Source organism: Patiria miniata, unplaced genomic scaffold (assembly GCF_015706575.1).
Source record: "Patiria miniata isolate m_02_andy unplaced genomic scaffold, ASM1570657v1 HiC_scaffold_5, whole genome shotgun sequence".
In the NCBI taxonomy this organism is placed as follows: domain Eukaryota; kingdom Metazoa; phylum Echinodermata; class Asteroidea; order Valvatida; family Asterinidae; genus Patiria; species Patiria miniata.
The window spans coordinates 22631988-22654283 of record NW_024037072.1 but is presented as its reverse complement, the minus strand read 5'-3'; the positions used below and the strand labels follow the sequence as shown (position 1 = coordinate 22654283).

Genomic DNA, 22296 nt, shown 5'->3' with positions numbered 1-22296 from the left:
AGGTTTTATAGTTAGTCAATAATTAGTTAGATATGTGGTCATAGAGGAGTTCTGTAGTTCATTCATGTCAGTGTGTGTAATAGTTGCACAAAATGCTTGGCAAGCATTTTCTTTTTCACACAATAAGCAGCCATCGCATAGCATTTTCACTGTAAAGTCTATAAAAACAAAGTCCTACAAATTTCATTTCATCTCCACTAGGTTTTCTTGCCTCTTTCACCTCTACAGTTTGAATGTCAAACACAAGCAGTTTTCTTGCCAGTTCAAAACTTGGTTAATTTTAATTTCTAGAGATGTTTCTTCAAAGGTGCAAATCTCACTTCACATATCTTTGGAGAACACTGAAAATTATCAACAATTTTGTGGGATTTACTATGTCATTGCAATCCAGAAACAGCAGAAAGAATGTATTTTTAATTAGTTCATCAAAATATGTGTTGTTGCTATGCAGATTAACAGGCAATTTCGATAAGATTCGTATAAGACTGCCTTTTAGGTTGTCAGAACCTTTCTATCACATTGCAATACAAATGTTACATATTTCTCATAAGATTCTTGTAAGAGTAGTTCATATGGGATGACAAAGCCAAGAAGGTGCAGGTCTGATACCTCACACTTACAGATGGAAGTATACCTTTACAGTTTCCTCAGCATTGGAGGTTACCATCTAATCCTTCCCCCACTACAACCCCTCCCCTTTGCAATAAGCAGCTTTCATTATTCTCATAAGATTCTGGTAAGAGTAGCCTATTTACGAATGGGATGCCAAGGCCTAGAAGGTGCTGGTTTGATATCTCACGCAAAGTCCATGGACCCATACTAACAGACGGAAGTATATCTTTACAGTTTCCTCAGCAGGTTACAATCTAATCCTCCCCCACTACAACCCCCCTCTCCTCCTATTCTCCAAATCATGAATACAAGTACAAAACCTGCATCACTGCAAGACATATTGTAAGAGGAATTTTGGGAAGCTTTGGCGGAGGCACAGTAGGGAGAAAGTCATCACCATACATGGTGAGCTGAGACAAAATGTTGCCAGGCAACTAATTGATATAAACAACATATTAAAATGATTGGAGACATGGACTTTTATTTGTACTGAAAAGTTTCTTACTTTATTCAAAAAGAACACCACAGCTTCCAATTATCTAGGTAAAGTGTTGATAGCAAATGTGAGTATATATCTATCAGTAACATCAGGATGTCAAGAAAAGTAAATCACAGCAACACAATCATGACAGGCAAGACATTTTTTAGAAGTCTTTATTTTCTATATGTTTAAAACAAAAATTTCACATAAATTGTATTAAAGTCAGAACAATGAACACAGAGAACATGAACAAGTGACTGGTGGCATGGACATTATTTTAGGTAAAGTGTTGATAGTTGACGTTAGTTGATTGTTTGATAAGTATGAAATTCTAACAACAAAATCATTACAGGCAAACATTGTTAGACACAGATAAATATTTTTTGAGAACACAAACATACAATCACTTTACACAACACTGGTCACAACAGTACAAACAGTCGATTGGAGACATTGGAATTTTTACACTAGACTGTTTATTATCGCATTCAGAAAGATTGATCAAAATCAACATGATTTCTGGAACTACAATAGTTGATGTGAGCTGAAATTAAGTAAAATAGAAAAAAATGATAGAGGCAAAAAAAGTAAAATAATCACAGCATGACAGAAGCAAGAACACATTGAATAGAACTTATTTATTTCATTCACAGGTCACAATACATGTGGATTAGAATCGTTCTCAAAACACTAAACAGGTACATGTTATACATGTGTTAATGACTGGCTACACAAACTGCTGAACAAGACTATGCACACTTATTACTTTATTTCTAGAAAGAATTACAGCTTACAAATATTTCAGGTAAATTGTTGTTACAGCAGTGAAATTTCTTTAAATCTTAACAATAACATTTTAGCTGCATACGTGTAGATAAACACAGACATGAAATGATTACACCCAAAACATTTTTGACACTACAGAGCGGTTTCTCATTTATTCAGAGTAAAGATTTTTGACATGGATAACCATCACCAACAAAAAACACTGCATGAACACGAGCACAAATCATTTTGGAGACATAGACATTATGTATTTAACCAGCCTGATTTATTATTACCACATTCAGAAAAAATCACAATTTTAAAGCTCAAGAAACATATTAATTAGTTTTTTTTTCAGGCAAAATACAAGATCTTATGTTTAAAGGCACGAACATTTTTAGAGTTTTCGTTTGTTCCATTTCAGAGATAAATTTCAGGTGACCTAAAATCCAATATAAATAATGTTTGTTTGACCACATAGATCATTGCTGATAGATCATTTTCTGTATACGGCCCCAGAATCTGGAACAAACTTCCAGAATACATTAGAGATACCACCTCACTGCACACATTCAAGACACTCCTGAAAGCTCACCTGTTTCAGGAGGTGCACCATCAATAATTTTTCTTCTTTTTGGTGCCCCATCAGCGCCTTAGAGCAAACTTTTTGATTTTGGCGCTTTATAAATTTCTTTTGATGATGATGATGATAGAGATTTCTGGCTGGTCAAGGAATGCATGTAGACCAATCCAGGCACGTTGAACAATTCTATCATGAAGGCCCCCCCTTCAATGGCGACTGCATACAATGTGTAGCTAGAAGCACTCAGCAGTGTAAAGATGTGGTCTGGGCATTGATGCAATTAAGTGAGGAAAAATGATTTAAGGTTCTGCTGATGAGGTAGCTCAGTCAGGAGTGCCAACAAACAGCTAATGGCCTCTGCTGATGAGGGAGCAGGGGGAGACGACTGGGAGGGTGATTCCAATGCATTGCCAACAACCTGCCACTCGTGCAAAAGATGGGTATGAGCTCAGGACTCCCAAAAAAGGTGCCATCTATACTGTTCATAAGGGTTGACTCTTCATCCAAATTGGCAGTCACCCCTGGGTTTTGGAAGGAGCAAACCTGATGAACTGTACATGTAGTTGTGCTGAACATCTTTCCATTTTTCAGCTGGATTCTTGACACATGACTTGGTTGACGAGCGCAGCAGGCTATGATTCTGCTATACACAACTTAAAATGAAGTCTGGTCGATCAAGTTGGAAGCGCTGTCATGGCAAAATATCACATCGACAAAATAGTCCACATCGACAAAATTATATGTCAGAGTCATCTGTGCCAGTGTCCCTGTCCAAAATAAACATCCTTTTGCCTTTACTTTTGATGGTAAAGTGGAGAGCTCATCCTTACTATGGCTGGAGTCTGCCAATCTTTAAAGGTTAATTGAACACAACACCACCTAATTTCCTTCATGTGCATTGCTGTATGTGGTACTTTCACAGTTTCAGAAATATCACTTTATCAGACTTTTCAGCTTCATATATTCCTGGAGGAATAATAGGCCTATCCTACATGAGAAGTCAGGCATTCAACAAAAAAAAGTCATTTAACACAAATTCCACTTTTACTTTGACATTCTTAAATCAAAACCTTTTTTTTTTAAACTAAACCAATTTTAAGATTGGATTGATAGGCTTTCGAGTCATAGTGTTTAAGTTCACTTTTATTAATCCTGGCCATCTTAATTTGGGTTTTGTTCTGTTCTTGTTTTGTCTTATTTTGAAACAACAACCTTGCCTTGTTATCATTGCTGTCTTTATTCAGTACCTCCTTGCTTTTGTTTACACTTATTTGTATTGTTTCATGACTTCTTTATACTTGTACTCTTGTCTTCTGTAGAGTTACATTGTCATATTCTCTGCATAGGCTTATGTTTGTTTCAAATCTTGGCCGAATAAATAATAAAAATAATAATAATAATAATAAAAATTAAGAGCCAATTTCTTCACTTAATTTGTAGAAACACAACTATACATACCTAGGCCTGTGGCTAACTTCTAGAAGTTCATGGTTTGTTCGGCCACGTACAAACACCATCTTCTGGTTGTCGCATAGGCCACACGATGCAACATTAATTTGGTCGTGTTGTGTGCAAATCTGGATTTTTGCATTTTTGTAGTTTTGATCCAAGCCCGACCTCTATCATCTAATCTATCCTGTTCTTGAATGTATAGACATCCTTTGCACTTAACTTTTGTCAAGGTCAAGGATTTCTTAGTCCACATGAACTTGGATTTTTAGGGGCGAATATTTGCGTCACAAATCTCTCCATCACTCACATCATGTTTCGATTTCCCGCCATAGCCGTGCGTGCAAAGAACTCGAGTACACTTGGGCGGGTCAGGTAGCTGCGGGCGTGTATATCACGTGATGGCTATAATCGAACGCTGTAGTCTCCGTGAGGCGCTTCTTTCCGTAGCCGCCCCATTCCTAATTCCCGGGGCCCTCGACTCCATCCCCGTTTGCAGTGGCGTAGCCAGGAAGTTTTCGGGGGGGGGGGGGGGGGGCTGGAACATTTCATGGGGGGGGGGGCGTCATGTAGATCAATGATAATTTTTTTGAAACTCAAAATCTCAGTGGGGGGGGGGGGGGGGGGGGACTGGAGGGGGGGGGCGGTGGGGCGACAAGGATTCATGGGGGGCTGTCTCCCCCCCCCCAACGGTCCCCCCCCCCCCCGTGGCTACGCCACTGTCCGTTTGTTGCCAAATACGTGTACTTTTTAGCTTAAAATTACTTGTGACCCATTTTTAATGTCATTAAATTTAGTCCAAAATTCGAAATCAAATCAGGGGCCTATCCAGGAATTGTTTGCAGGGGATGTCAGGGCCCGTCTCCGTGAATTTGTTATGTCTGATTGTTGAGGACATTTTTACTGATGCACTATTGTTATAATTTTTTTCGGGGGGGGGTGGTAGTCAGAGCAGGCGGGAAGCCCCACCCCCGCCTGAAAATCGGCCGATCGAGTGTTAATGTTCCTTAACGTGGGGCTAGTTGAAACAAACATCGGAAATCGGTAAATTGCACCAAATTTAAATCTCTCTTTTAATTTTAACGGGTAGGCAAACTCAAGGTTTGTGACCGCGACTCCGGGAGTGCGCTTACGGCTGGAGTGAATGTCACTTTATGTTAAACTCGAGGCAAACTTTTACTGTGCAAGGCACTGTATCACTGGGCAAAAAAATATCAAAGTGCGCAAGTTCATATCAGTGGACTTTACACGAGTAAGCTACTCGAACGCTCCCAAAATCAGCGAAGTTATTTTAAATCACGTGACAAACTTATCCAATCGGTTGATACGTTTCATGCACGCGTATAAAAAGAAATTACGGGCAGGTGTTTTTTTTTAATTGGGCGCAACACGTGCTATACGCTTTGAGATGAGCGGGGTTGATGACAACATTGCTCTGCTATGGTGGCCCTGAATGGACACCACACCTCGCAAAAATCTTTGCAAATAAATATCGCAAAAAAAAATCTTTGCTGATACTTGCCAGACTATTTGCGATGCACAAATATTATCAGCAATATCTTTGCACATATTTGGCAAACTATTATCAAAAATATTATCGCATATATCTTTGGAAATATTTGTGATGTCGCCAAGGGCGGATCCAGGGGGGGGGGGGCCAAAGGGGGCCATGCCCCCCCCCCAAAAACGAAACCATTTTTTTTTTTTATGTGACATCCCAATAAAGGAAGGCAATGAGCACACCACCATCTTTTCCTCAAAAAAACATTGGTTAAAGTGGTCAGAAGTTGCCTCAGATCGCACCACAGAGCATCTAGAATCCAATTTTTTTTCGGGGCCCTTAAGCTGGCCCCGAACCCCACGCCGTAATTTTTTTTGACCCACTTTTTTGGGGGACCAATTTTTTTTGGGCTCCCCCGAAAATTGTGTTCTGGATCCGCCCTTGGATGTCGCAAATTTTGTCGTATACTTTGTTGCATACATTGTTGCATATTTTGCATATTTGTACCGGGCTATTTTTCAAGAAACTACAGGCCTTAAAGTTGTTTGAGTTCCAGCCTTCATTTTGCTAACATGTGCATATGGGAGGGTAGTCGGGTACAAATATTCAAAATATGCAACAAAGTATGCAACAACAAAGTAGGCAACAACATTTGCGACATCACAAATATTACCAAAGATATTTACGATACATTTTGCAACATCGCAAATATTTTCTTGAATATTTGCAAAGATATTTGCGATAACATTTGCGACATCGCAATTTTTTTCGCAAATACGTACACAGATATTTTTGATATGTGATGTTCCTTATGGGGCACCGTACTCGGCAGTCTGCTGCTAGCGCCCTGTCGTACTCGCCGTGCACGTGAACAATCCGTCCGTACCAGCATGCACAACATGCTTGACATGAGGTCGTGTACTGTGCATGTGATTTAGGCGTTTGACAAGTGACAAGTGAATATCAACGTTTGCGAAGGTGAGAGATAAAGCTGTGATATGTTCCTTGCTCCCTTACAGGCAAATAATACTAAATTCTTCAAATCTCTGCATCACTAAAATATATATGTATCACTAAAAATCTATGCATTTTCCCCAGAAATACTCATAAAATCTTGGCAGGATTTCGTGCCAGTTTCCGGACAGCCCCATTAAAACATGCGTGAGCACGATGAATGAGCATCGTTGGGTTTAGATTGGGCCTGTACAAATTTCGTCATGCAGTGTTACCATACCTAGTCTCATTGTTGAAAGAAGATCTTTAGGTTCAGTCACTTAAATCAAAGTATTGCTATCTTTACGGAACCTTCCTTAGTATTTAGTCAGAACAGAAAAGAAGTGGTGTCCGGAAATTGGGCACAACGTATGAGTCCATCCTGACGCTGTTTTTTTTTCTTTTCATATATCTCAAAGACTCAATGAAGGTCAGTCATTGCAAAATGATAAGACATGAATCTGGGACTGAGAAACATTTCCAATTTTTTTTTAGGAAATAGGCCTACTTCTTTCCCCCTCAGTCTTGTGTTTAGTAACGACAGAGTCCTTAGCCATGCTTAGACGTCCCAAGCCGGGAGAGACCGAGGAGGACTTGTTGAGACAGCAGCAGGAGTTCCTGGCACAACAGCAGACAGCAGCTGCAACGGTGGTGAAACGCCCAGACAAACGGAAACCTTCAGCTGATGGCAGCGATTCAGCAGACAAGGTGATTAGCGTAAAGAAGGATGTGGTGCAACTTGCAGGTAAGACATGAACGACTGTATTCTTAATCACAAGCCATTTGATGTGTTCAAATGGAGTCCGGCATGCACAATGAGGGGCTGTGCCAAATATTGGATCATCCACCAAATATCCGAGTAGGGTACAAATGTGTCACTGTGTTTCTGCAAAGTGATAAAATTAAAGAATGCAGAAAGATTCTGCGCAAAAAGGTGTTTTAAGGAAGGCTTTTTTATAAACAAGGAACTGTGGCAAGTTTCTGTAATCCTGACATTACAACAGAGGGGAATTTAACCCAGTGGAATTTTAGTACATTGAGTACAAGGCTAATTGTTCTGTCATTTTGACAGCTTGTGATGACTGGACGTGCTAACCATGATGATGAGACAACAAATTGACAGTGGCCCCAATTTGCCTTGTTTTCATATGTCTAACCAGTTAAGTGGTAATATCGATCTATGTCAATGTCTGACCTTCTCATTAATAGTATAACTCTTAAAAAGTCTGATATTTCCAAAATAACCAAAGTACCGCACGTGAAGGAAATGTCATCTTTAAAGATACGGTACAGTACGGATAAACATTCCAACTTATCATCAAAATGATGTAAATTTGCTATCAAACTGGAACTCGGACACGGTCACTGGCACAGATGATGGCATACCGGTAGATTGAAACAGTTACAGTTTTGTCACTGTGAATGCTGACCATGCGAAAATGAAATATTTGGGGACAGTGAATCCCACCTGACCAGATTTCATATAGTAATAAAGCAGAAACACAGCCTCGTCAACTAAGCCATGCGAAGAAGTCAGCTGAAAAATGTTACCGAGTCAGTGTTGACCACAACTACATGTACCTGTAGTTCATCATTTAGGTTTGTCCCTCCAATTCTGATGGCGATTCAACTCATACCATAAATGGCACTTTTTGACATATTTTGAGAGCCCCATTGGGAGGGACACACCGTTTGCACACATTTGTGCGTATCTTCGTAGCAACTTCTTCTGAGCATCAGGAGTCATCAGCAACACTTCAGAATCTGCCTCTCATCAGTGGACTCGGCCAGCTTTCCCTACGTATCTCTAATCATTGATGGGGTAATTCTTTACACTCTTTGCCGACTGAGAGAAACATCAGCAGACAACCTTCACTTCATCTTTCATTAGCAACGCTTCAGAATCTGCCTTTCATTTATCTGTGGCCTCAGCAAGCTTTCCCTAATTTTCTCTGATCATTGGTGGGGTACTTCTTTGCACTCCTACGGTACATGTAGCTGCCTGAGAGAAACATTTGCAGACAACCATCAGCAACATCTTTCATCAGCAACGCTTCAGAATCTGCTACTTGTCAGTGGTCTCGGCCAGCTTTCCCTAAGTTTCTCTAATCATTGATGGGGTACCTCTTTGCTCTATTAGCTGACTGAGAGAAACATCAGCAGACAACCTACACTTCATCTTTCATCAGCAACACTTCAGAATCTGCGTTTCATTTATCTGTGGCCTCAGCCAGCTTTCCCTAATTTTCTCTTATCATTGATGGGGTACTTCTTGGCACTCCTACATGTAGCTGCCTGAGAGAAACATCAGCAGACAACCTACACTTCATCTTTCATTAGCAATGCTCCAGAATCTGCCTCTCATCAGTGGTCTCGGCCAAATTTCTTTAAGTTTCTCTAATCATTGATGGGGTACTTCTTGGCACGCTTAGCTGACTGAGAGAAACATCAACTGACAACCTACACTACATCTTTCATTAGCAACGCTTCAGAATCTGCCTCTCATCATTGGTCTCGGCCAGCTTTCCCTTTCTAATCATTGATGGGGTACTTCTTGGCACTCTTACTATCTTAGCTGACTGACATGACTGAGAGAAACATCAGCTGACAACCTACACTTCATCTTTCATCAGTAACGCTTCAGAATCTGCCTCTCATCATTGGTCTCCGCCAGCTTTTCCTAAGTTTTTCTAATCATTGATTGCGTACCGGTACTTCTTGGCACTCTTAGCTGACTGAGAGAAACATCAGCAGACAACCTACATGTACAAGTACATCTTTCCTCACTTGATGCCTGTCCGAGCCACATCTTCACCCTGCTGAGTGCTTCAAGATGTCCCAGTCTTTGACCTACGCAGAAAATCAACTTACTCTGGCTTCCCTCCATGCTGCCAAGAAGATGTCATTTTCTTTTCTTTTAATGATTTTATGTCATCTGATTCTTTGAAACAGAATAACTAAAATTCTATACAAATATTGTTATGTCTCGAAAGTTAATATATCAAAATTTACCTAATAGAACAATATCAGTTCACATTAGCTAAAATAGTAATGTTTCTTGAATTATTAAATTGTGACTCTTTCTGGTTCTGGTAATAAAACAGACCGGTTAAAAAAAGTCCACGTCTCCAAAAATCTCCATGATTTGTGCAGGTGTTCATTGCTTTTGTAAGTGATTGCTATCCATGTAATCAGCTCAGTCAAACAAAGTTATTGTGTGTGATCATTTTGTTTTGGTTATTTTTTTATCTATAGTACAATAAATTGTTATTGTTAGTTAAAGAGATTTTGAGAAACTTAACTGCTGTAACATCAACATCAATTCACCTGAAGTATAATTTCTAAGCTGTGATTCTTTCTGAATAAAGTATGTACATGTATTAAATGCACAGCCTGGTTGTTAAGTTTATCCATAGAGCAAGGACAACAGATCTGTAATCATTTACACATACAAGAGTTAACTGTTAAATCATTTTGTCACTCTGAATGTATGAAATAAAAGTTGTATTCAAATTGTTCTTGCCTCTATTATTTTATTACTTTTCACTTTTCTAGACAGCCTAATTCTCATATTTGGAAACCAAAAAAAAGGACTTATGGAATAATTAATATTTGCAGCTGGGGACAGACTCATTTGTGGAAAACCTACATTGATCTGCACTGGCTGTTTACAAAATGTACAACAACCACGTCTCCATCCTGCCAAAGAAGTGCCTCAAGACGTACAGTGCCATTTCTCAACCTGCACGATGGGATGAATTTATTGTTACTTTTGTTGCGTGGCTTATTGCAGTTTTCATTATTAACAATTTCGTCATTTTTAATTCATCTGATTCTTTACTCTGAATAAAAAAGAACAATTAAAAACTCAGAAAATGTTTGTCTCAATCACTTTGTCTCGTGCAATATTTAACTTGGATCAAGTTTGAGTTAGTTTCCTTGTGTCGTTTGTAAATAGTGATGCTTTCGGAATGTGATAATTTACGCCATGTCCATTTGTCCAGTCATTTGTGCCTGTACTCTGTGTTCATTGTTTTAAAATAAATTTGTGTTCTTAGTGAAAAAGAACTTGTATCTTGTCTATCATCATTGTGTTTGTAATTTAAGTATTTAAGACAGCCTAATGTTATCATTAAAAAGGGTTAAAAATAAACTCATGTCAACTATAAACACTTTACCTGAAATAATGTGCATGTCTCCAGTCGTTTTTTCATGTTTTGTCATGTTGTCTGTGTTTGTTGTTTTGTATGTGATTGTAATGATGATCTGTGTTCTCAAAAATAAAATAATAATACAAATAAAAGCCTTGTCCAAAAATGTCTTGCCTGTCGTCATTTTGTCATTGTAATTTCCTTTTTTAGACGTCTTGATGTTACTTCCAAAAAGTATTAAAAGAACAACACTATCATCAACGTTTTTCATGGTCAGCATCTTCAGCGACAAAACTGTACCGTTGGTGCCGGTCCTGGGGGTCTATTTCATGATCTCTGCCAGTTTCCAAGTCCGAGTTTGAAAGCAAATTTACATTGTTTTGATGATAAATTGGAGTGTTACTCATATTGCAGCTTGAATCTGCCATCTTTAAAGGTTAATTGAACATCAACACAGCACAATGTCCTTCATGTGCAGTACTTTGGTTGTTTCGGAAATATCAGAATTTTCGGTTTTATTTTCACGTTCATGAGAAGGTCAGACATATACATGTAGTAGCATTATTTTTTCACAAAATTGACCTGTAGGCCTACTATATTTAATGTCAGGATTATAGAACTTTGCCTAATTTCCCTGTAAAAGGAGTTATTGTAACCTTTTTACCCAGAACCTTAAGTAACCCTAACCACCCTGAATCCTTCAAAATCCTCTTTGCCAAAGTGGAGGAATTTGGAGGATTGAGGTTACATGGCAAAAGTGCATTACTGATTTCGTAGTGATGCAATTTGTCAAGGTCTTGGGCCGGACCTTGTGTTGTTTTTGCTCAGCCATGCTTAAATATAGGTCTGGATTGTGCTTGAAATCCTCCGTACTGCTCCAGGATGTCACTGGCCAAGCCTCAACATATTGACAGTCACTGCTGCAGGATTTTGCAGGATTCAGGCAGTGGTCATCTCTCCATGGACCATATTCAAGAAATAATGGAGGATTTTGCAGTATTGAGGCTGTATGCTATTTTTCCATGGGGCCAATTGGAGGATTTTGCAGGATTGAGGCTACATCCTAGCAAAAAGGCCTAGGGAGTTAGGGTTTTACATACATGTTATTTCATTACTTTAAAACTCATTGATGCATGTGCTGCTGATACTTGGTTGATTTTGAGCCAAATTCAGAACTCATCTCAGGACACTAAAATTGATAGCAACTTTCACAACGGTGCAATGTAGCAAGCATTATACTTTTGTTGTTCCAGTATTTACAGAATGAAATTTCAGTTTATCAACAAAGAGGGACTGCACCAGAGTGTTCAATTAACCATTACCTGATACTCATGTCTACCCCCACTGATGATGGTCTGCCCCGCCCACCAGTTTCATCCGCCACTATTCCAGCACGCACTCGTGCGAGTGGGTCTAGCTGCTGCCACATGATGAGTTCGTGGTCAGCTAGATTGAAGATGGTGGGAACTTGCACACAAAGTACAACACAAAGTGAGTACAATACAAAGTGAGTACAATAGTCAGGTATGCAACAGGGAAGTCACACAAAAAGAGGAAATTCAAATCTTTCCAAGACTTTGTACATGTACAGTGGTTTGTCTGTTTTTAATGGCACACTTGGAAGTAAAAACAAAAAAGGGGGATATCAGCTAATCTGAAGAAAAGTTTCATGCCTGATAGTGCAGAGATTCATGACACGAATATTCCCAAATATTATTAAAAAAAGCACAGCCTTACAATTCAGGTTCTATTTTTTTACGTGGAATAACAACTCAGTGAAAGTTAAGGCTCTAGATCTACATGTTCATGCATCTTTTTTATGCCAGGGCGGGCAAAATTAAAACTTTACTTCATAGATATCTGAACCGTCTTAAAATCTTCTTACAAACGCTGGGTTTTGTTTGTTTCATGATGCCATCAAATAAGAGTAAAGCATCATGACAGCCTTTAGCATTCTTTTCCACTATGCCAGGTCAACAGCCTAGCTGGAAAACACTGGTAGATCTGAACGAGTTCCTGACACTCATGTGTAATACAAGTAGTTGATTATTTAGGATTGTCTCCTGCCAAAACCCAAGGGGTCATTGCCAGTTTTGTGATAACGAAAGACCCAACCCCCATAGACTACATGTATTTGTTCATCTGACCAGTGTACAAATTGAGTCAAGCATGCACAATGTACAACCCTGCTGAACATTCCGAAAATGTGATCGTCCACCAAACATCCGAGTAGGGTACAAATGTGTCTGCGTTTCTGCAAAAATGATAAAATTAAAGAATTCAGAAAGGTTTTGCGCTGCGCAAAAAGGTGTTTTTGGAAGGGTTTTTCCATAAACAAGGAATAATGGCAAATTTCTATAAACCTGACATGTTGAACAGAGCGGATTTTAGTACAGTTACCAGGCATTTTGTTGTCATTTTTGCACTTTGCAATAGAGATGACACCCATGAGACAACAAACTGACATTGGCTCCAATCTGCCTTGTTTTCACATGTCTAACTAATTAAATGGCAATATCGATCTACATGTATGTCAATGTCTGAACTTGTCATTGATATTAAGTACACTGTAACACTGAAAAAGTCTGATATTTCCAAAATAACCAAAGTACCGCACACGAATGACACTGGATTGTGTTGATGTTTACATGTATGATCTTTAAAAGTGGCATATTTCAGCTACAGTACGGGTAAGCACTCCAATTATCATCAAAATGATGTAAATTTGCTATCAACCTGGAACTTGGACATTGGCAAAGATGATGACTTAGACTCCAAGTGTAATTACAGTTAAATTGTCGATGTGAAAAAAAGTGATATTTAATGGCAGTGAATCCCACCTATTTCATTTTGATGAATTACTAGTAAAGAAGAAACACGGCCTAAGCACTCTTGTCAACAAAACCATGTCAAGAATCCAGCCAGAAAATGGGAAGATGTTACCAAGTCAGTGTTCACCACGACTGCATGCACATGTAGTTCATCATTAAGGTTTGTCCCTCCAAGTTTGATTGTGATTCAACCTCTGTGGACAGTAGATGGCTCTTGGTGACATCATTCGGGGGCCCCAGTGGGAGGGACACACTGTGCTGGTGTGTATATCTCCGTAGCAACTTCCAGTGAGCATCAGGTGTCATTAGCAACACTTTCAGATTTCGCCTCTCAGTGGTCTCCGCCAGCTTTCTTCAAGTATCTCTAATCATTGATAGGGTACTTCTTGGCACTCTTAGCTGACTGCGAGAAACGTCAGCAGACAACCTACATTTATCTTTCTTCGGCAATGCTTCAGAATCTGCCTCTCATCAGTGGTCTCGGCCAGTTTTCCCTAAGTTTTTCTCCAATCATTGATGGGGTAATTCTTGGCACTCTTAGCTGACTGAGAGAAACATCCGCAGACCACCTACATTTATCTTTCATTAGCAACGCTTCAGAATCTGCTTCTCATCAGTGGTCTCGGCCAGCTTTCCCTAAGTTTCTCTAATCATGGATGGGGTACTTCTTGGCATTCTTAGCTGACTGAGAGTAACGTAAGCAGACAACCTGCACTACATCTTTCATTAGCAACGCTTCAAGATCTGCCTCTCATCATTGGTCTCGGCCAGTTTTCCTTAAGTTTTTTTTCTAATCTTTGATGGGGTACTTCTTGGCACTCTTACCATCTTAGCTGACTGAGAGAAACGTCAGCAGACAACCTACATTTATCCTTCATCAGCAACGCTTCAGAATCTGCCTCTCATAAGTGGTCTCGGCCAGCTTTCCCTACGTTTCTCTAATCATTGATGGGGTAATTCTTGGCACTCTTAGCTGACTGAGAGAAACGTTAGCAGACAACCTACATTTATCTTTCATCAGCAATTCCTCTGAACTGCCTCTAATCATTGGTCTCGGCCAGCTTTCCCTAAGTTTTTCTCATCGTTGATGGGGTACCGGTACTTCTTGGCACTCCTGGCTGACTGAGAGAAACAACAGCAGACAACATACCTGTACATCTTTCCTGACTTGATGCATTTCTGAGCCACATCTTCACCCTGCTGAGAGCTTCAAGATGTCCCATTTTTTGACCTACATACACAGAAAATCAACTCTCTCTGGCTTCCCTCCTTGCTGCCAAGCAAATGTCATTTTCTTTTCTTTTAATGATTTATGCCATCTGATTCTTTTTCTCTGAACAGAATAACCAAAACTCTATCCAAAAGTGTTTAATATTTATGTCTCTAAACTTAACATTTTGAAATATAACTACCGGTATCAGCTCACATCAGCAAAAATGAAAAGTTTCTTGAATTTTTAACTTACGTGTGATTCTTTCTCGTTCTGGTAATAAAACAGACTGGTTAAAAAATGTCCACGTCTCCAAAAATCTCAATGATTTGTTCTGTTCAGTGTTTTTGTAAGTGATTGTTGTCCATGTACATGTTATCAGCCCAGTCATAAACAGTTTTTGATATTTGCAACCGGGTACAGACACATTTGTGGAAAACCTGCATCTACATCTGCACTGGCTGTCAACATCAATCATGTCTTCATCCTGCCAAAGAAGTGCCTCAAGACGTACCATTCCTCAACCTGCAAAATGGAATAAACTTATCGTTGCTTTTGTTGTGTGGCTTATTGCAGTTTTCGATATTGACGATTCATAATTGGTAACTTGTCTGACTCTTTACTTTGAATAAAAGAACAGTAAAACTCTAAAAATGTTTGTCTCAATCATTTTGTCTCCTGCAAGATTCAACTTGGATCAAGTTTGAGTTAGTTTCCTTGTGTCGTTTGTAAAATAGTGATTCTTTCGGAATGCAATAAATATGTCATGTTCATGTCTCCAGTCATTTGTGCCTGTACTTTGTTCATTGTTTTAAAATAAATACATGTATGTGTTCTAAGTGAAAAAAGCCTTTGTCCTTTGTCTTTCATTGTTGTGTTTTGTAATTTAAGTTTTCAAAACACCCTAATGTTACCATTAAAAAGGGATTAAAAATTAACTCATGTCGGCTATCAACACTTTACCTGAAGCAATGTCCATGTCTCCAGTCATTTGTGCATGTTCTCTGTGTTCATTGTTTTTGTATGTGATTGTAATGAATGTAAATCTGTGTTCTCAAAAATAACAATAATAAAAATAAAAACCTTGTCCAAAAATGTCTTGCCTGTCATCCTTTTTGTCATTGTGATTTCCTTTGTTAGACGTCACTAATGTAACTGCCAAAAAGTAAAAAAAAACAAAAAAACTCTACTATCAACAGTTTTCGTGGTCAGTATCTTCAGCGACAAAACTGTACCGTTAGTGCCGGTCCTGGAGTCTACATGTATTTCATGATCACTGCAAGTTTCCAAGTCCCAGTTTGAAAGCAAATTTACATCGTTTTGAAGATAAATTGGAGTGTTACCCGTATTGTAGCTGGAATCTCCATCTTTAAAGGTTAATTGAACATCAACACAGCACAATGTCCTTCATGTGCAGAACTTTGGTTGTTTCGGAAATATGAGAATTTTCAGTTTTATTTTAATGTTCATGAGAAGGTCATACACTCAACACACCGGTAGTAGCATTAATTGTTCACAAAATTGAACTTTGCTATGCTTAATTGTCAGGATTATAGAACTTTGCCTAATTTCCTTGTAAAAGGAGTAATTGTAAACCTTTGTACCCAGAACCATACATGTACATGAAATCTCATTACTTTGAAACGCAATGACACATACCCTACATACCCTACACGAACATGTGTATCTAGACTCTTAACTTTCACTGAGTTTGTTAGTCCACATAAAAAAATAGAACCTGACATGTAAGGCTGTGCATTTTTCAATAATTTTTGGGATATTTGTGTCATAAATCTCTCCACTATTCAGGCATGAACTTTTCCTCAGATTAGCTGATATCCTCTTTTTTGTTTTTACTTCCCATGTGTGCCATTAAAAACAGGAAAACCACTGCACGTGTACAAAGTCTTGGAAAGATTTGGATTTCCTCTTTTTTGGTGATTTTCCTGTTTCATGCCTGACTATTGTACTCACTTTGCATTGTACTCACTTCATGTTAAGTTCCACCATCTTCAATCTAGCCGGCCACGAACTCGTCTGGGATTTACACTCGGGCATGTGGCAACAGATAGACCCAATAGCACGAGTGTGCGTTTCGATGATGGTGGATAATGGGGGGCGGGGTAGACCATCATCAGTGGGAGGCAGACATGAGTATCACTGGTGGAGTCCCCTGATGTGACCCATTTTGACATTTCCCCTGACCTTCCTCATGCAGTAGCCTATGTGTTGCCAAACCTCTTTGTTGACTAGCTTCAGTTTCATTTAGTAATAAATACTGGAACTATTACTTTATGCTTATGAAAGTTTCTATCCACTTTAGTGTCATGAGATTTAGTCCGAAATTCGGCACCAAATTGACCAAGTGTCAGCACTGTTGTATCCATTTTTTTATGCTAGGGTGCGCACAATGTAGATTTAACTGTATACATGTAGACATCTGAACCATCTTAAACTCTTATTCATATTAAATACCTACATGTAATACAGTTTACCCATTGGTCAAGAGCCCATCACATGGCCGGTCTTAAACGGATGTTAAAGACATGGCTGGCTGGTCTTAAACACTTTTCCAGTGTCACGCTAATTTGGACCAAAAAGATATGTTTTTTTGACTGAAAAGGTATTTGTGAACGGGAAAACACTCTGTTTAAGACCGGTTGAAGTTTGGAGTGCCGATCCAGACTCCAACTGGTCTTAAACACAGTTTTTAATACCTCCCAAACACACGTTTCTTCCCTTATTAAAAATGCTGTTCTTCTTTTTGTTTTATTACAAATGTATTATATCATGAAGAAAGAGTAAGGCATAATGACAGCCTTTAGCATCCTTGTCCACTATGCCAGGTCAACAGTCTACTGTACCGGTAGCTGCAAAAAAAAAGCCTGGTAGATACTATGTGAATGATTTCCTGACACCCCATATGTAACAGTAGGTTTGTCCCTTGCCAAAATCCAAGGGGTGACTGCCAGTTTGATGATGATGAAGACCAATCCCCCATAGACTATTTTGTTCATCTGGTTTTCAAATGGAGTCAAGCATGCACAATTTCCTCGTAGGGCTGTGCCATATACCGGTATTCCGAAAATTATCCACCAAATATCAGAGTAGGGTACAAATGTGTCGTCATGTTTCTGCAAAGCGATAAAATTGAAGAGACCGGAAATGTTAACTGCACAAAAAGGTGTTTTTAGTAAGTTCTTTTTTTATAAACAAGGAATAATGGCAAATTTGACACAGTGGAATTTGAGTACAATTACAAGGCTAGCCTTTTTGTTTTGACAATGACTGGAGATAACAGCAATGAGACAGCAAACTGACATTGGCCCCAATTAGCCATGTTTTTACATGTCTAACCAGTTAAATGGCAATATCAATCCCTGCCAATGCCTGACCTCATTATTATTACATAACACTGAAAAAGTCTGATATTTCAGAAATAACCAAAGTACTGCATGCATGAAGGAAATTGGATTGTCTTGATGTTCACGTCATCTTTAAAAATGGCAGATTCCAGCTACAGTACGGGTAAGCACTCCAACTTATCATCAAAATGATGGAAATTTGCTATCAAACTGGAACTTGAACACTGCCACTGGCACAGATGATGGCATAGATTACAATAGTAAGTTTTACAGTTTTGTCGATGTGAATGCAGACCATGAAATACACGTATTTAAAGTGATGTGAAATGACAGTGAATCCCACCTGACCAGATTCATTTTGATGTACAGCAGAAACATAGTCTAAGAATTCTTGTCAACTGTCAAGAATCCAGCCAAAATATGGAAAGATGTTACCGAGTCGGTGTTCACCACAAATGCATGTAGTTCATCATTTAGGTTGGTCACTCCCATTTTGATGGCGATTTAACCTTCGTGGACCATAGATGGCACTTTGTGACATTATTCTAGAGCCCCAGGGGGAGGGACACACCGTGTGCACATATTGGTGCGTATCTCCATAGCATCTGCCTCTCAGTGGTCTTTGCTGCCAGCTTTCCCTAAGTTTTTGTAATCATTGAGGGGGTACTTGTGCACGGAGTCCAGTGACTGTTTGGTGGCACTCCTAGCTGATCGAGACAAATGTCTGCAGATGACCTACATCTTTCCTCACTTGGTGCCTGTCCCAGCCACATCTTCACCCAGCTGTGTACTTCAAGATGTACCCTTCCTTATAAACCTTCATAGACAAATCAACTTACTTCGGCTTCTCTATCTGCATGTTGCCAAGCAGATCTCAGTTTTGCTATGCTTTTCTTTTAATATCATCTGATACTTTTGTTCTGAACAGAATGAATAAAAGTGTATCCAAAAATGCTTACGTCTCCTCTTAATATCTCATTCTTGTAATTTACCAAAAAAAAAATCTCAACTCACATCAGCTAAAATAATGAGATTCTTGAATTTTTAACTGTGGTAATAAAACAGGCTGGTGCAAAAATGTCCATGTCTCCAATAATGTCCATGGTTTGTGTACATGTTTAATGTTCAATGTTTTTCGTATTTTATTATAAATCTACATGTCTAGCACCTCAAATTGTTATAAATGAAATTAAAGAGAATTTAAGAAACTTCACTGCGGTAACATCAACATCAATTCACCTAAAATAATTGTTACAGCCTTGATTCTTTCTGAATAACGTTATACACATTCTGGTTCCGAAGTTTGTTATCTCCAATCATTTGCACATGTACAACATACTACCAATGTGTTCAATATGCAATTTTTCGCTCTGAATGGATGAAACAAAAGTTCTACTAAAAGTGTTCTTGCCTCTTTTATTATATTTATTAACTTTTCCGGACAGCCTAAAATCATTGAGAAGTCGCCTTCACTCAATTGGTTTTGCACACGCTGCGGAGACCTGAGGTGCCTCTTGCTTCCTTCCTGAACCCCCAAAACCAACCATCAGAGCCCTTCCAACAGGGAGGAGGCCTGCGTCGCACCTACCTCTCACAGATCATAGACGACCTTAACGTCATCAGCCTCAACCATGATCAGGCTATTCGCGCTGCCCAGGATCGGGCTGGATGGCTGAGACGAATCTCAAGCATTGGAAAAACCATTGGTCACAACGTCTCAAGTCGAGTACAACTTCAGTAGCATCAACTTGTAGTTTGTCTTGTAACTGGAAACAAAAAACTGTTGTAAAAAAGCAAAGGAATATTGAAATGAAATAAAAATCCCATCTTATGAATTATATTGGAATAATTGATATTTGCAGCCATGCACAGACACATTAGTGGGAAAACCTACATCTACATCTGCACTGGCTGTCAGCATCAACCACATCAAGACCTCAAGACATACCATTCCTCAACCAGCAATATGGAATTACCTTACCATAACTTTCGTGTGTGGCAGTTTTCAATATTTTGTAAATTATTATTTTAACTCATCTGTCACTTTACTCTGAGTGAAAGGAAAATAAAAACTCAAATTTTTGTGGACCTCTAATCCTTTTGTCATCTAAATGTACAAGATTTATCTTGGATCAACTATGAGTAAGTTTAATTTCCTTGTATCGTCTGTAAATAAAGTGATTCTTTCTGAATCGGATAACCATGTGTCCAGTTGTTTGTGCCTGTACCGGTACTCTGTGTGCATTGTTTTTAAGTAAATGTTTGTTCTAACTAAAATAAAGCCTTGTCCAAAAATGTCTTGCTTGTCGTTTTGTTATTTAATTTTTCAAGACAGCCTAATGTCACTGTTAAACAGGATTAAACAATAACATCATGTCAACTTTCAAGACTTTACCTGAAATAATGTCCATATCTCCAGTCATTTGTGCTTGTTCTCTGTGTTCATTGTTTTTGTATGTGATTGTAATGAGTGTAAGTCTGTGTTCTCAAAAATTGTAATAAAAATAAAAGTCTTGTCCAAAAATGTCTTGCCTGTCATCATTTTGTTGAACTTCCTTTTCTAGACTGCCTACTGTTACTGTTGTCCTAATGTTGCTGTCAAAAAGTAACCATAACACTTTTCATGGTCTGCATCAATAGCGACATAACTGTTCTGTTACTGCCACAGTCTATTTCATCATCTCTACCGGTTTCCAAGTCCCAGTTTGATAGCAAATTTACTTCATTTGGATAGTAAACAGGAGTGCGTACCCTTACTGTAGCTGGAATCTGCCATCTTTAAAGGTTATAAATGAACATCAACACAGCCCAATTTCCTTCATGTGCAGCACTTTGTTTATTTTGAAAATATCAGACATTTTGGATTTATTTTGATATTAATGGGAAGGTCAGATCATCCACATATTAAAATTAATTCTACACAAAAGTGAACTCCACTGTGTTAAATGTCAGGATTATAGAACTTTGCCATTATTCCTTCTAAAGGAATAATACCATTCCAATTTTCCTTCATGTGCAGCACTTTGGTTATTTTGAAAAAGATCAGACATTTCGTCTTTATTTTAATATTAATGGGAAGGTCAGACCATCCACACATGTCAGCATTATAGTAATGTCAGGATCTGGATCTGGATCAATACTGCAAGCAATCTCCCGTTATGGGATGTATAGGTTGCAGGTGATTATAGGATTATAGGACTTTGCCATTGTTCCTTCTAATAATACCTTTTTACCCAGTACCTTAATTTCATTACTTTGAAACATGACAACGCATACTCTATACTCTCACAGATGTAACTTTCTAGGAGTTTTCAAGTCCACATAAATAATGGAACCAGGAATGTATGGGCTCCGTGCACAAACGAAAGAGGGCGCCCTCTTACCTAGCATGGGCGGGGCATTTACCTGGTTGACGCGCACCGTTCCTTGTGTGTGACGCGCGTACACCAAGGGATTGGTACTATGTACACGCAGTGGTACGGGGCAGTCAGGCAAGATGGCGTCGGTCGGTCACCCCCAACTGTACTTTCTTTGCCGGTGAGGGGGTACTTGTGAACGGAACGGATAGGGCTGTGCATTTATGATCAATAAATTGGGGATCCATGTACATGTGTCATAAATCTCTCGACTACATGTATACAGGTATTGTACTCACTTAATGTTCAAGTTGCCAACATCTTCAATCTAGCCGGCCACGAACTCGTCCAGTTACATTATTACACTCGGGCATGTGGCAGTGGATAGATGAGCTCGCGTGCGTGTATAACCATTACCTCATGGGGTACCGGAAAATGGGAGGTACAGGTATCCCACAAGGCCATTTTGTGACCTTGTGGGGTACTAAAATGGTACCCAACAAGTTTTTCACGAAATAAATATATGGATTTTACTCAAAAACTAGGAATTTCCAAGGTGGGTTGATTGGTCGCAAATGGAAGAGTTTTAGAAAAGGGATATCAAGTCCGAATTTCAGCCCAGGAAATTAATTCTGGTTAAAATATGAGCATTTTGAAATTAGTGCGCGACATTGCAAAATTTTAGAACACAAGAACAAAGGAAGTACCCCACTTCTATGCCTGTGTAAAGGTGTGTGAGTGCGCGTTGGGAAAGTGGTGGATGAAACTGGTGGGCAGGCCAGGGCAGACACAAGTATTATGTGATGGTTAATGGAACGCTGTGGTGGAGTCCCCTGATGTGACGCATTTGGACATTTCCCCCCAACGTTCCTTATGCAGTAGCCTCAAGCTTCAGTTTCATTAAGTAATAAATACTGAAACCTAAATGCTTGCTGTTGCACCCTTGTGAAAGTTGCCATCAGTGTTAGTGTTATGAGATTTCGTCCGGAATTAGGCACA

The 22296-nt window shown here is 39.1% G+C and overlaps 1 protein-coding gene across 2 annotated transcripts in view; it reads left to right on the top strand.

The window, feature by feature from the left end:
- Nucleotides 1–6281: 6281 nt before the first annotated feature.
- The window catches only part of LOC119741207 (RNA polymerase II-associated protein 1-like), a 102538-nt gene continuing 86523 nt past the window's right edge, over nucleotides 6282–22296 (top strand). The window contains exons 1-2 of one of the 2 annotated variants that reach the window (XM_038216939.1): nucleotides 6282–6369; nucleotides 6908–7129. In XM_038216939.1, the coding sequence (XP_038072867.1) occupies nucleotides 6940–7129 (190 nt within the window). In that variant the 5' untranslated portion in view covers nucleotides 6282–6369; nucleotides 6908–6939. Of the gene's footprint in view, nucleotides 6370–6879; nucleotides 7130–22296 lie in introns of both variants that reach the window. The other variant, XM_038216940.1, reaches the window with a different exon arrangement.